The 14,120-nt window shown below is 51.9% G+C and overlaps 6 protein-coding genes across 6 annotated transcripts; 4 read left to right on the top strand and 2 right to left on the bottom strand.

Annotated features, from left to right (window-relative positions):
• Positions 1 to 55: 55 nt before the first annotated feature.
• Positions 56 to 1,433, bottom strand: pex26 (the record flags this gene model as incomplete). The annotated part of the gene is made up of 2 exons (XM_041686646.1): positions 56 to 920; positions 982 to 1,433. The coding sequence occupies 2 exons, from the start codon at positions 1,431 to 1,433 to the stop codon at positions 56 to 58; spliced, it is 1,317 nt and encodes a 438-aa protein (XP_041540610.1).
• A 672-nt stretch (positions 1,434 to 2,105) lies between these two features.
• On the top strand, positions 2,106 to 3,986 carry AKAW2_30162A (CAF1 family ribonuclease; the record flags this gene model as incomplete). The annotated part of the gene is made up of 5 exons (XM_041686644.1): positions 2,106 to 2,340; positions 2,395 to 2,487; positions 2,542 to 2,768; positions 2,818 to 3,463; positions 3,508 to 3,986. The coding sequence occupies 5 exons, from the start codon at positions 2,106 to 2,108 to the stop codon at positions 3,984 to 3,986; spliced, it is 1,680 nt and encodes a 559-aa protein (XP_041540609.1).
• Positions 3,987 to 4,483: 497 nt separating this feature from the next.
• On the top strand, positions 4,484 to 5,616 carry MRPL17 (mitochondrial 54S ribosomal protein mL46; the record flags this gene model as incomplete). The annotated part of the gene is made up of 3 exons (XM_041686643.1): positions 4,484 to 4,529; positions 4,588 to 5,255; positions 5,323 to 5,616. The coding sequence occupies 3 exons, from the start codon at positions 4,484 to 4,486 to the stop codon at positions 5,614 to 5,616; spliced, it is 1,008 nt and encodes a 335-aa protein (XP_041540608.1).
• A 315-nt stretch (positions 5,617 to 5,931) lies between these two features.
• Positions 5,932 to 6,496, bottom strand: AKAW2_30160S (cysteine-rich PDZ-binding protein; the record flags this gene model as incomplete). Its single annotated transcript, XM_041686642.1, has 3 exons — positions 5,932 to 6,017; positions 6,076 to 6,199; positions 6,293 to 6,496. The coding sequence occupies 3 exons, from the start codon at positions 6,494 to 6,496 to the stop codon at positions 5,932 to 5,934; spliced, it is 414 nt and encodes a 137-aa protein (XP_041540607.1).
• A 3,072-nt stretch (positions 6,497 to 9,568) lies between these two features.
• Positions 9,569 to 10,342, top strand: AKAW2_30159A (uncharacterized protein; the record flags this gene model as incomplete). Its single annotated transcript, XM_041686641.1, has 1 exon — positions 9,569 to 10,342. The coding sequence occupies one exon, from the start codon at positions 9,569 to 9,571 to the stop codon at positions 10,340 to 10,342; it is 774 nt and encodes a 257-aa protein (XP_041540606.1).
• A 913-nt stretch (positions 10,343 to 11,255) lies between these two features.
• On the top strand, positions 11,256 to 14,024 carry AKAW2_30158A (alpha-L-rhamnosidase; the record flags this gene model as incomplete). Its single annotated transcript, XM_041686640.1, has 1 exon — positions 11,256 to 14,024. The coding sequence occupies one exon, from the start codon at positions 11,256 to 11,258 to the stop codon at positions 14,022 to 14,024; it is 2,769 nt and encodes a 922-aa protein (XP_041540605.1).
• Positions 14,025 to 14,120: the final 96 nt, after the last annotated feature.

Raw genomic sequence — 14,120 nt, 5'->3', positions numbered from 1 at the left:
TTTGATATCTAGAAAGGCATATAGACAAGGGAAAAAGGGCGGAATTCATTGCTCATCAAATGTAGCTCACTTTCACTCCCATCCCGACAGTACCCTTGATTTTCTGCCAACCGGAGCCTGTTATCCTCCGGATGCGCTCCCGCACGTCTTGTCGGCTTAATGCGGCTATGATACCGAGCATGAACAGAAGCGTCCGCGCGAATGATAATGGGTTGCCTGCGATGCTCTTGCTGACGTATTTTAGGATATTGCGCACCACGTTGATCAGTGCTCGTGATTGCTTGGCCCGCGCCTCGGGCTTCTCGGTCTTTTTGATATTCTTGGAGCCAGGAGGTGAGAAGGCCGTCCGACCTGCGGAGGTACCTGGTTTGCTGGATTGCTTCTCTGCGAACCTCCCTTTGCCCTTTATGCTGCCATTGGGATAGGTCTTCTCAATCCCGTAATCCACCTCACTACCGCTGCGTCCATGTCCTTTCTGCGCACGTTCAGCAGCCTCGGCTTCCTCTACCCTGCGGCGCTCTGCCTCTCGCGCTTGTCTTTCCAGCTCGGCATCCTTCTCCCGCTGGAGGGCAGCGGCGCGCAGCTCCCCTTGCTGTTTCTCTTCTTTCAGGCCTTCTAGCGTCTGCAGAAATAGCTCCTTCCGGTCCTCATCGAGAACTTCACTCAGGTTGATGAACTCCTGCGCATACTCCCACTCTTCATTTGCGGGAAGAACATGTAGGGTGAACAGCTCGATTATTCTCACCCTAGCAGCCAGGTCTTTCGGGGTATCCGTACCACCATTTGCCCGCGGTGTAGATGAGCCACTAGTCAGATGGTCTGATATGTCCAGATTGGGTTGTCCATAAGACGATAGGTATGTTTCAAGCCGTTGTTGATTGAGTTTCTGTGAAGGCGAGTGTTTCAACAGGAGAGTTGCTCTGCGGTAAACGACGATTGTCAGTAATGAAAAGTAGCTGGGAATCCGACGTGATAACTGACAGGTTATATACGACTTCTGCATCCACTGATCCCTCCAAGCCTCTATACCCCGTGCGTACAACGGTCTCCCAGATCTCACCATCGCGAACAGTGGTCGAGATGGCCTTCCATTCTTTCTGCCCAAACAGCTTCTTGCCTTCTTCAGGACCCAATTCAATGATTTGGCTCAGGAGTGTAATGTACAGATTCCACACTTTAATCCGCCAGGTCGGCTGGGCTGAAGCAACGGGCGCGACGGAATCATCGCCATTGACGAACTGCTCGTCGGCTCCCCTGACCACCGTAATCGCAGGCTCAAGGGCTGAAAGTGCTTCTTGTAACCGTAGTGTCAGATAGAGATTTGACGCCTTCTTATATGTTTTTGAGCAAAGCTTGGAGGGAGACAATGAAGATGTGGACGAGGAGAGGAGTTGCGACTGGGACGCCGACATGTAGGAACTATCGTCGGCCATTGTTCACCGCCAGCGGAAAATGCGACGGATCGGAAAGAGGAATCAAAGAAGGGAAATCGAATGGAACGTGCGCGGCTATCAATAAAGGCAGAAATTGCACGAGGGATAAATGGATGCGATCGAATTGGAGCTCTGGGTGGTTGGGACGGTAGAGGGAACAGCGTGACACTAAGTTGGGCTAAGAACAATGCTTGGACTGGAGGAGTTTCAGCATCACCTCGGCTCATGCGTTTCGCTGGCCGAGAGTCTGGGGTCTGATGTCACGGGACGCCGCTGTCGGAAACTCCCCAAAATAGACTCTCTGCGCCTGAGGCCTCCAGGCACAGCTCCAGTCGCGGGAATCCAGTGACAATCTTCCCCTCTCCATCATTCATCCATTCATGAATCTTGCTGGAATTCGTTGCTTGTGTTTCGGCTGTTCCTTCTCTGGTATTGCAGTGCAACCAGGTCTAGAATCTTCCGACTCTTTATGACAAGCTTCTGACTGGGGATCTCACAGTATTCTTTGTTTAGGCTGATCCACTATCTACTACTCCGTCCTGATTCACCTATTCATTAACACAATAGCCAGATACGCATCCCTTGTATCTGCCTTACTTCCACTCTTCAAGTTTTATATATAGCTGACTCTCCTTTGAACGGTGCTACTGCATCGTTGAACTGCCGAAAACCATGGATATATCCGCCCAAACATTCTTCTACCACCTGCCCAGAGTATTGGATGACCTGGCATCCTGTTGTTTCGTATCTATAGACTTTGAATTCTCTGGCATCGCCAAAGGCCTCGGACCTTCTCCCAAGAGCAGAAGCACCTTGCAAGAGCGCTATGAAGAAGTCAAGAATTCCGCTGATCAATACCAAATACTACAAGTTGGCCTGACTATCTGCCATGAGGACCCGGAGACAGGTTAGACACACATGTCCACCACTCCAGGTTGATGTGTTAATAGCGCAATCGCAGAAACGTACACCTTGAAGCCGTATAATCTATACTTGAGCCCAATCATCGATCGGAAGCTGGATTTAGACCGAAACTGTTCCTTCCAAAGCAGTGGTATGCTCGTTTCAAAGCTGCCCGCATCCCGTTAACCTAATACGATCTACTTAGCCGTCGAGTTCCTCCTGGAGAACAAGTTTAGCATGGAAGACCTGTACAAGAATGGCGTCACCTACTTGTCGAGAGATGAGGAAAGTCGAATAATGGCCAGAGTCATGCAGAGAAATGAACGCACGACAGCACGCAGCTCCCTGGATGTCGCGGACCATGAGCATGAGTCTATAGCCTTTCTAAAGGATGCTCGCCGTCTTGTAGATGATTGGCTGGCGCTTGGTAAAGTATTAAATTCGGTCACATTTAGTACTGCTTTTCTGACCGTGATAGCAGGCCCGGGAGAATCACCTTAATATCCCGCCACCTAGACCTATTAATGGACCTGCTCCACCCAATCACCCCAAATCTATGCCGACAGACCTCAATAGGTTTCAAAAGAGGCTTGTTCATCAGCTCATCGAAGTGGAGTATCCGAATTTGGTGACTGTCAGTAGGCCAGGATTTATACAGATAATTGACTACGACGAACAGCGCGAGAAGGCCGTTCGCGATCAGAGGGTGAAATGGGTACAAGAAAGGATCTGGAAACAGACTGGATTCAGATGGATCGCGGAGGCGCTAGCTGGGGGCGATCTGACCAACCTCGAGCCTTTCTGCTTCATCAATTTGATGTCGTCTTCGAAGGAGAACCCCCAAAGTTCCCTTCAGGACTTCTCGCGGAGGGTGAAGCAGCGTTTGCAGAAGAATAGACCTATTCTGGTGGGCCACAATCTCTTCACGGACCTGATTTACTTTTGCCGGTGCTTCTTTGGGCCTCTCCCGGACCGTGTGGAGGATTTCCAAGCCATGGCTCACAAAATGTTCCCGGTGTTGATGGATACGAAGTATATGGCTACCCACAATTGTGGCTCCATTAATCCCAGGTCTTCCCTACAGGAAATCAATGACAGCCTCGCTGCACAGCCAACACCAGCAATAAGTAAGTCAATAGCTATGTTGTCGTTCCTCACTAATATCGATCAGGTATACACCCTCAGTTTACCAAGTACAATACGCGGGCCATTGATCACGAAGCCGGCTTTGATAGTTTGCTCACTGCTCAGGTCTTCATAAAACTTTCTGCTCAGCTCCGAGACAGGGGAACTTCTGGAATTCCGCCAACAGTTCCAGAGACGCGTCAACCCAGTGAAAAGGCCAAGGAGCCCACGAAGCAGGTCATCGGCGACTTCGAGGCTACTGTCGTCCTACCTAGAGGTCCCAAGTCGAACAACGTCCGTATTATGTTCGGCTCTATTGAAGTTGAAAAAGTTGTCCAAGACAATGGCGGCAAGGACGCTGGCGAGGTAACCAGAATATCCTTGACACCCCACGACTCTCCTGAGACACGGAAGAAAGCCGACGAGGGCCGATTGATTCCACGCTTAGGCGCGCAATTCTGGGAGATTTATGGAAACAAATTGCGCGTCTTCGGTACGAATGAGAGGGTATGCCACATTGGCTAGGTCCTCTTAAAAGCCAGCCAACATGCCCAATGAGCGTTGACCACTCACTACACTCCATGATTACGATAAAAGTAGCTCCTAGATACCAGAATACCTAGTTTGCTTGATTAAATAGCAACAGCTACAGTCTCCATAGGCGAAGCCGTATGGATGAATGTATGCAGCGTCTATCTAACAGTACGCCTTGATTTGAGAAGGTACCGCTAGCGAAAAATGGCCGCAAAAACCGCTCTGAGCACCGGAAAATGATCGACTGGTCGTGGTTACTCAACGCAGTGATGATAAGGAAAGGTGCCGTAGAGAAGAAAAGAACAGAACTGGGCCGCACTGCAGAACTTTTAAACCAAGCGGAATGATGGGTCACATGACATACTAGCCCGGTCGGGACTAGCTCCGTCCCGACGCTCCCTCGCAGGTGACCGCCAACTTTTCTCGCTATATCGTCGGCCTCCGGACCTGTTGACAAGTACCCCAGCATATAACCAACACATTTGGAGATGTCGTCAGGGTCCAATGGTGCCAGGCGCGTAGCGTCGCTTTTGCGTATGTGCTTGCCGATCTGAAATTCAAATCCAATGCGTGTCCGTACTGACTGCTCCAGGGCCTGCGATCTCCGATCCCAGAGTGTGCAGAAGCTGTCAAGAGACGCTTGTCCGCCGCAGTTACGCCACGGCCTCTACACAGGCTTCCACAGAAACTCCCTCCACCGCCGCATCAGCCTTCCCCGTCGTGAAGCCCACCCATACCATCAAGGCCGGCGTGGTCCTCTCCCGTCCTCCTCAAATCACCCGCGACCTTACCGACTTCGAGAAGGCGTACTATTTCTACCAGAAGCGATTGAACGAGCGTCTCCAGCTACCTTTCACAAAATACTTCTACTTCAAGCGTGGAACGCCCGCTGACGAGGACTGGAAGCGCAAGATCCGCGAGCGTCAGACCCCCGCACGCGACATCGGCAAGTACAACCCGTACTCGAAGGAGGCATGGAACGATGAACTCCTCGTTGGAGCCGTCGAGTCGGACCCGGCCCACCAGGTGGAGATGCTTGTGCAGGATGCGGAGTCGACGGTCAATGCCACTTCCCAGGATACTAGCAAGAAGGAAGAGATTCCGAGACCTTTCCCCCGGGTGACGGAGGCGGACCAGAAGAACGATCAGAGAAGCCTCAACCGGGCACTGCAGAGGACTCTTTATCTCCTTGTGCAGTCCAAGGATGGTTTCTGGACGTTCCCCAGCTCCCCCATCGTGGCTGAAGAGACTCTTCGTCAGGTAAGTTCCGCTGACTCTGCTCAGTGTTTCAGCAGCGGCAGTGAGCGCTAACGCTATCTGTCAACAGGCTGCCGAACGTACCCTCGAGCAAGCCGCCGGTGTCAACATGAACACCTGGATGGTCGGCTACCACCCCGTGGGCCACTACGTCTACAACTTCCGCAACCCGAGCAAGCTGGCAACCGGCCCCGCAGGCGAGAAGGTCTTCTTCATGAAGTCGCGCATCATGGCCGGCCAGGCCGACCTTTCCGGAAACGCTCAGAACCTGACCGACTTCAAGTGGCTGTCGAAGGACGAGATTTCGAAGTTCGTGAAGCCGCAGTACTACGCCAGCGTCAAGAACATGCTGGCCGATCGGTAAGCCGATGTTTCTTAGGTGTGATGGAGTAGTAGTGTATGGATATGGATAGTTGTCGTTGTGCGGACTTGTTTCTTTCCCCGAGGGGGTTTTGTGCCCTTGGTTGGTAGTACAGCAGGTCTGAGTCTTGCATATATCATCTCGTCGGTCATGTATAACTAGCTTTTATTGTTTTCTTTTCGCTTTCTATTCGCAATGAAGACCTTTCTTGTTCCTAAGACTATCCCGAATCAACCGAACGCCATGCAGAATTCTTCCCAGTTATAGTGGCAATAGACATAAGTAGGTATCTTAAATGCAGAAAAGAATGACTGATGGCTACTTCAAGTTGAACTTCTGCCCCGTAATCGCAGGCTGATTCTTCGACGAACTCCCCGTCAACCCCTTCCCACACATCGGACACGCTATACGGCGTTAGCCAAATCATCCTTCAATAGTAATGTGAAAAGAAAGAAAACGAACCATTCTTCTGATACGCACACCGCTGACAATACTTCCTTCCCTGCTCTGTCTTGGTTTTGCAAACCTCACAGGAGGAAGCATACGCCGCGTAGGGATTCTTGGCCTTGGAGCTGAGGAGTTTGCTCTATACAATATTAGCATCGTCAACACGGTGTATAAGTAGTAGCAATAATAGTAGTAGTCATAAGAAATAAGGAATAAAATAGATGATACATACCTTCCCAATCCCCGTACTCCCCAACGTACTAGACTTGGCTTTCCCTCCAGCAGCACCAGCGCCAGCACCACTGCCACTGCTGCTGCTACTACTACCACCGAGCGTTGTGGCTGGTGAGCCATAGTACATTTCTGTTTTGCGTTTCACGCCGGGAGTGGCGAGCTCCGTTTGTTTGAGTTTCTTTTGGCATTTGGCGCAGACCATTTTCTCTTGCTTTGGTTTTATTATTACCTTGGTGGTGGCGGGGGAAAGAAAGAAGTGAGTATGAGCAGTTATATGTTGAGATGGTGAAAGGTGGTGAAAGATAGTATGATGGGAGGGAGTACTGTATGTCGGGATTGGAAGTATTGGATGGATGATGGGTGGAGAGTATTGGAGGGATGATGACGCCAGTTGCTTGGTTAGTAGTGCTAGACTAAACTGCACCCGGGTTTTGCGTGGTGGTGGGGTGTGGGGTACCGTAGTTGGGTTGGGGGTTTATACATATTTAGTATTTACATTGATAGTTACGGTGGTGGATATCGGTTTCGTCGGTTGATTATTTTGGTTTTGAATACATCTTTACTTGCTGTGGGAAGTCATCGAAAATGTTGCTATGTAGTGTAATTGATTTGGTTTGGTTGGGTAGGATCCCCGACTCTCAGCTGGTCAATACTAATATGTACTGTCATATGATATTCGGTAGCAGTGTAGTGTCAGGAGTACCATGTAGTTGAGGTGATCATCAGAGTATATACTTCAATAAGCAACAATGTACTATTTGACCATGCTTGAATACTACAAGGTTCTCTGCAGGGTGTGCTGCAGTCTGGCTTGAATCAGTCACAAAAAAGTATTGGACCCATGTTATATCCTCACACATCCCGCCGATCCATGCATATATATCAGTCCGGAACATTGTGATCGCATATTGCATTTGGAATGTCGCTGCAGTTGATTGTATATGCCAGGAGAATGTGCAAAGTCTGCCGAGTGTGTAAGAGATGCTTAAACGTCTGAGATTCCCGCTTTGATCTTAGTTTGAGTGCGCCTCCAATCTCTGCTCTGGATAGCTCAAGATTCCCTTGAATATCTAGTAGTAGATCAAGGGTGAGCAGGAGCAGCGACGACTAGTTGATATGCCTACTTGGTAGTTATTTTAATCCAGAAATTAGGCGAGTCTAAAAAGAACATCCAAGGTCCATATTGATATCCCGTCCGGCTTTTAGTTTTATCGGCTTGGAAAAAGCACGTCTGTAATCACAAGCACATTGCAATACCGGTCGATCTGTATAACTGGGATAAGTCCGTGGCTTTCCAGAAAAGCTCACCGGGTGCGAAGGATAAACTGCAGACAGCATAATCCATCCACATTCCAGAGCAGCATCAAGCGGCCAGACAGGGCGGAGATCTAGCGCTTTTATCTTCAAGTTGGGCGCCTGCCAACACCGTTGGTTGCCCAAACAGTGGCAGGTGGAATTATAAAGCTAGCCTTCGGAGAGGGTATAGACAATAAGCTAACAGCCTCGTCAAGAGAATCACGCCTTTTTTGCCCAGGCGCCTCGGATCGTGACAAGTCATAGTTCGACGGGGATTTTCCAAGTCACCATGCCTTAGCCCCGAATAAGGCCAATGACGGTGTGCTGACTTCGGAAACCAAGAACACCCTGCACCTGCAGGTAAGCATATTCAACCATTTAATTTCTGGCCGCAGTTCTTCAGGCCTCGGGGATGTTCATACATAGGATGGTGCACTAGGCGACAGCGATGCAGCCCTTTTGATCCATGACCAATGTTTCGAGGTACGGGCGCGATGGTGTGCACAACCACCCGCAACCCGAAAGGGCCACATGCGTATGCCTCCCGGACGGCAGTAGGCAGGCCAAAATAGAATCACAGCTGACTGGCCATGGAAGACGGGAAGAAGAGAAAGCAAGTAGATAAGATGAGCGGTGGTTGCTGACCATCGTGGCCTCCGAGTGGATGTGGCAACAAATTGCCCGTCTTAATAAATCCTTCTCGTTCGCACAACCCAACTTTCCCTCCACTTCGGCTTCAGCTCTTCCACGACATCCTCCCCCTCCAATTCTGACAGCCAATCCCCGACCCGCTTGGGCTTTGGAAATTTCGTGCAGATGGGAGCTGGACATTCAGCTGCCCTGAACAAGGCGACCCTCCATCCCACAACTCAGACTTGCGTGGTCCTCCCCAAAAGCTGTTTGTCTCCCAAAGCTGCAGGATGACCCGCCACTCCTGAACTGGTCTGCATTGGACGGCGAGTTCCAGAGCCCAGGCTGGATTAGCAAACCTGCAAAGACGGGAACTCCTTCGCTATGCACTAGGCAGGGGAAAGCAAAGAAGAAGAAAAGTAAATAAGGAAAAAGCGAAAAGCGAAGGGCAACCAGAAGAAGAGAACGGCACAGAAAAGCAAAGAAAGGAAGGAAGATGCAAGCACGGGTCGCCGTGCTACCCAGGTTCCTGGATACTGTCGAGCAATGATCGCCTGTTCCAGCGCCGTGGTTCGTCTGGTTGGACATCGCTCTTTCTGCCCAGACCATCACCCTGGGGCCAGCTCGCTGGTTCCCTGACCTGACTCTTCTATAAAGCGGTCCTTCAGGTGGCATCGCCACGGGCTGGTTTCTTTAGCTGGGATGTTGTCAGATCACCGCCAGTCGCGTTGGACTGGCTATAAGTCTTTGTTCTGGTACTGTTCGTGCGTGTCTCAGCGCACAGCCAGCTAACTGTACGTCTCCCATCCTCGCCTTACCAACCCCCCCTCCGGGCATCTCCTTTTTTTTAAAGGACTCTTTTCAACTGACCCTGACATAGTCTAGCGGTTTTCAATCATTTGTGTTTTTGCTTTTTCCCCCCAGACACTACTTGGGCGCCCGGACCAGGCTTGGTTTGCTACTAGCTTATTGATTACCGACTCCTTTTCCCTGCCTTCACCTTTCTTTTTCTCAGGGCCCAGAACGGCAGGTTGACGTTGAGCACGTCGTCAAGAGGTCGGGAATCCCTTGCTTCAAGGTGGAATCGGAACTGAATCTTGCCCACACCGCACGCTTCTTTTCTCTTTCATCTTCCATCCCTCCACCTCAGCCGGGCATCGCTCATTACCCTCCCACGAGCTGTCTGCCCAAAGTTCTAAGTGCAAACCTAAAGTAAGGATAAGAGGGCCCTTGAGTGACTCGCCTACTTAGTGTCATCACGGTAGCACGGAAGATTCGCGCAACGAACCAGGGGACGTCTTTTAGTGGTTACTCCAGTGGTCGAAGGAATCGAGAGGAGATAAGGAAAATGCCCCCCAGCAGTTCGTCTTTTACGGCGCTGAATCTGCCCTCGACATTTTCGCTACCGCCATGCATGGAATACTTCACCCTCACCGCCGGCCCTAATACGGACCTTTGGCGTAAGCCACCGAATCGGGATACTGCAACGGCTCCTATCGTGTTTACATCCTTGCGGAGCCCATTTGTAGTTGCCGAGGTCACTGTCACGGCCGACTGGGAAATGGAATGGGACCAGGGTGGTCTGGTGATCTTTGCCGGAGCTGCGCCGCAATCATTCTCGCCAGACAGTACTCCACGATCGGGCCGCCCCGGGTACCCTCAACCGTTACGACCCTGTAAATGGGTCAAGGCCGGGATGGAGTTCAGTTCGGGCACGATGAACGCATCATCGGTAAGCGCAACCTCCGACGGCGCGGACTGGTGTCTCTCACCACTGTCGATCCCCGATCGCGGTCCATCGGCCATGCATTCGTTACGCATCAAATTGGAGCGAGTCGGACATTCGCTCTGGATATGGTACCAGGATCCATCCGCGGTGCCGTATGCAGCGAGCCCGGCAGCCGTGAGCAGCACGTGGAAGAAGCTGCGGGAAGTAACATGGTTCTTCTACGGGGTAGAAGACAAGTTCGTCCACGTGGGCGTCTATGCCAGTCGCCCGCATAGTCTGCCTCGCACCGGGACGATGTGGGCGATGGCAAATGGCCCGGGGGTGGCCGGATCGGCGGCGGCATCAGCGAACGAAGGGTTGGTGGTCGAGTTCGAGGATCTGGAGATATTGTAATTTTTTCTGTCTTATCTCGTCTTAGCAGCATTGCTTTGGTTCCAGCTACGACCATTGGACGCTTATGAGTCGATGAGCTTTCTTTCTCTTTGGACTTTTGGGCTGGTTAGGTTCAGGAGCCTGGTGCATTGCGGGAGATAGCGAACATGGGTTTATGTTATGGTTGGAGCGATTGCTGAGACATGATCATCTGTTGAGTTGGCTGTTCAACACTTATCGATTTAATGAAGAGTTAATATAATCTTTTCTTCCATACTTAGATATACCTACGAAGTATATTAAGTCGATACAACTTTATACAACGGTTATCATTTCACATATAGCTGGTCACTCAAGAACCAAGAAACTGCCTCTACCCGAGAACCGATCCAAAGAGACGACGACTCTAATATTTAGACTCACCCTTTCTACGGAATCTCTAGCATTGTATTCCTACTACCCCAAGTTCTCTGTAGAATAATATTGCTAGGATACCTCCAGAGAAAGCAACACGTGCTAGTCATGTGACTCAACTAAACTATGATTGCTTAAAGTTATGTATTCTTTCCTCTTCTCCTACCAGTATTGTCTGTTATACTTCCTGGATAGGGACATCATCATAGTACTTCATTTGCGGGGAGCGTCAGGAATCAATCTCGCGAGGAGACTCACTATCTTACACCATGTCAGTTCCCTACATGCTTTGGAAGAAAATGAAGCCTCAAGGTTCCTGTCTAGTGCTGGGGTGAGGTTGACACAGTATGCGGGGTTACTCCGAGCCCTTCGGGGTTTCGTGGGAATGATGAGCGAGAGGCGACTACTTGCGGTCCGTTGGCATGCATGCATCACACATAAATATTTCTATGCTGATGAATGATATGAGCCTTTCTTGACACTTCTTTGTTTTACTTCCCTCCTTTCATCTTCCCCGGCGATGGAGTGCCAGATCTCGATTGAAACCCCTACCGTTGAGCAACACTCAACCGGGTTTGGCATTGGAACCGCGACTCCGCGCCTGTCATGGCGATTCCTCACCACCGACAGTAGTCCTCGCGACTGGGGGCAGACGGCCTACGAAGTACAAGTTGTTCGTTCCGGATCTCGAGAGGAAACCTACCATGTGAACAGCAATGCATCGGTGCTGGTCCCTTGGCCCAGTGGCCCACTACAATCCCGAGAAATCGCACAGGTCCGTGTTCGGGCATACGGGTGCAGCGCCGGCGAGGAGCAGCATAGTGACTGTGCCACCTCTTGGTCTCCCTGGCGGAGTATTGAGTGTGGGCTACTCGACCGCAGTGACTGGGTAGCCCGACCTATTGCCAGCCCCGAACATCCTCAGCCAGATAATCCATTGCGGCCGGTGCGGTTCCGAAAGGAATTCCAACTCCCTGCGGCAGGTACCATCGATAAAGCTCGCCTTTATATCACGAGCTTTGGAGTATACCGCGCCTTCATCAACGGTCATCGAGTGGGGGATCAGTGTCTCGCGCCCGGATGGACCAGCTACCGCCATCGCTTGAACTATCAAGTGTTCGACATCGCGTCCCTCCTGACTGCTGAAGGTCCTAATGTCCTTGCGGTAGAGGTTGCAGAGGGCTGGTACGCCACTCGTCTCGGCTTCCTTGGTGGGCGAAGACAGTTGTATGGGGATCGACTGGCCGCGTTGGCACAGCTGGAGGTCCAACTTGGACCTAAGGGAGACAGATTCTCCATGTGTACTGATAGCACCTGGACATGCACTCCCAGTGCCATCATCCGGAGTGAGCTCTATGACGGCGAGGTTTACGATGCTCGTGTAGAGAATCCGACCTGGAACTGCTCGCTGCTTGACCAGGGCTCTCGCTGGGTGGCCGTCCGGGAACTTGACTTCCCAACCGCGGCCTTGGTGGCACCGAACGCTCCTCCAGTCCGTATCACCGTGGAGATATCTCCAGTCTCCGTCCAGAAGACCCCATCCGGTGCCACCGTCATCGACTTCGGTCAGAACCTGGTCGGTCGACTTCGCGTGCGCTCGTTGAACAAGCCCTCGGGCTCTCGCGTTTCCTTCATCCATGCCGAGGTGCTTGAGAATGGCGAGCTCGGGGTTCGACCCCTGCGACACGCCAAGTGCACCGACGAGGTCATTCTAAATGGTACAGAGCTGGTAGATTGGTCACCTCAGTATACGTTCCACGGTTTTCGATTCGTCCAGGTCAATGGTTGGGATGAAGAAAGCGATGGATCACTGCTCCTCAACATCAAGGCGCTTGTGATGCACACTGATATGACCCGCAGCGGATGGTTTTCCTGCTCGCACCCTATGGTCAATCAACTCCACACCAATGCCTGGTGGAGTATGCGTGGGAATTTCCTGTCCATTCCTACAGACTGTCCCCAGAGGGATGAACGTCTTGGCTGGACCGGGGACATTCAGATTTTCTGCCCATCGGCCAACTTCCTCTACAATACTGCTGGCATGCTGAGCGACTGGTTGCAAGATGTCGCGGCCGAGCAGCTGAGGGAGAAAGATGGCTGCGTGCCTCCATTTACAGTCCCCAATATCATTAGTGAGACCCTGTGGCCGCATACGCCGCAGGCTGTATGGGACGATGTGGTGATTCTAACGCCCTGGGCCCTCTACCGGTCGTATGGGGACAGCGACATTCTCCGCCGTCAATATGAAAGTATGCTCGCCTGGATCGATCGCGGCATCCGTCGCGGCTCAGATGGACTCTGGGACCCTGGGCTTTGGCAACTGGGAGACTGGTTAGACCCAACAGCGCCGCCCGAGGAACCTGGGGATGCACGCACCAGCGGAACCCTCGTCGCTGATGCCTATCTCGTGCACATCACCTCGGTGATGTCCGAAATCAGCCAGGTCCTCGGCCAGAGCCAGGATGCCACACGGTTTAAGACGGACTATAATCGACTCAAGGCGATGTTCCAGGCCAAGTATATAACGGCCACTGGGTTACTAGTCGGCGATACCCAAACGGCGCTTAGCCTTGCCATCGTGTACGACCTTCACTCCACCCCTGAAGCAGCGCAAGCTGCAGCATCACGTCTCGTCCACCTCGTCCGGCTCGCCAAGTTTCGCGTCGCTACCGGGTTCGCGGGCACTCCAATCATCACGCATGCTCTCACCAAGAGCGGACATCCCCAGATCGCCTACCGGATGTTGCTAGAGAAGTCTCGCCCATCGTGGATGTACCCCATCACCATGGGAGCGACGACCATGTGGGAGAGGTGGGACAGCATGCTCCCCGATGGGTCCATCAACCCTGGCGAAATGACCAGCTTCAACCACTACGCCCTGGGTTCGATCATCAACTGGCTGCACTCCACCGTGGCCGGCGTCAGCCCTATGGCTCCAGGTTGGAAGCACATCCAGGTAGCCCCGACACCTGGGCCTACAATTTACTCTGCCGAAGCCATGTATGACACTCCTTATGGGCGATTAGAATGCCGGTGGTCGATCGAGACCGATGCAGACCGCTTCCACATGGACCTGTTGATACCGCCCAACTCTCGTGCGCGCGTGATCTTGCCGACTCGGGAGAAGTTATCACAGCCCGTTGGTTCTCGTGAAGACGGAGGCTTTTGGGTGGGTTCGGGGCACCACCAGTTCTCAGCGCCCTTCGAGTGGAAGGACTACTCTAGGGACTGGCCACCGAAGCCTCTGATTCCGATTATGCGTAAACCTGAACCGGAGGATATTGCCTGAATTTTCTCTATTATCTAGAACATCTCGACCTCCTAAACACAATGAAGGCACCCCAGGTGAATGATAGACGTGGTATACCTGACTGTTAGGCACTAA

Source organism: Aspergillus luchuensis, chromosome 3, assembly GCF_016861625.1.
Source record: "Aspergillus luchuensis IFO 4308 DNA, chromosome 3, nearly complete sequence".
NCBI classification, from domain to species: domain Eukaryota; kingdom Fungi; phylum Ascomycota; class Eurotiomycetes; order Eurotiales; family Aspergillaceae; genus Aspergillus; species Aspergillus luchuensis.
The sequence above is the reverse complement of the archived record's forward strand: the minus strand, read 5'-3'. Positions and strand labels throughout refer to the sequence as shown.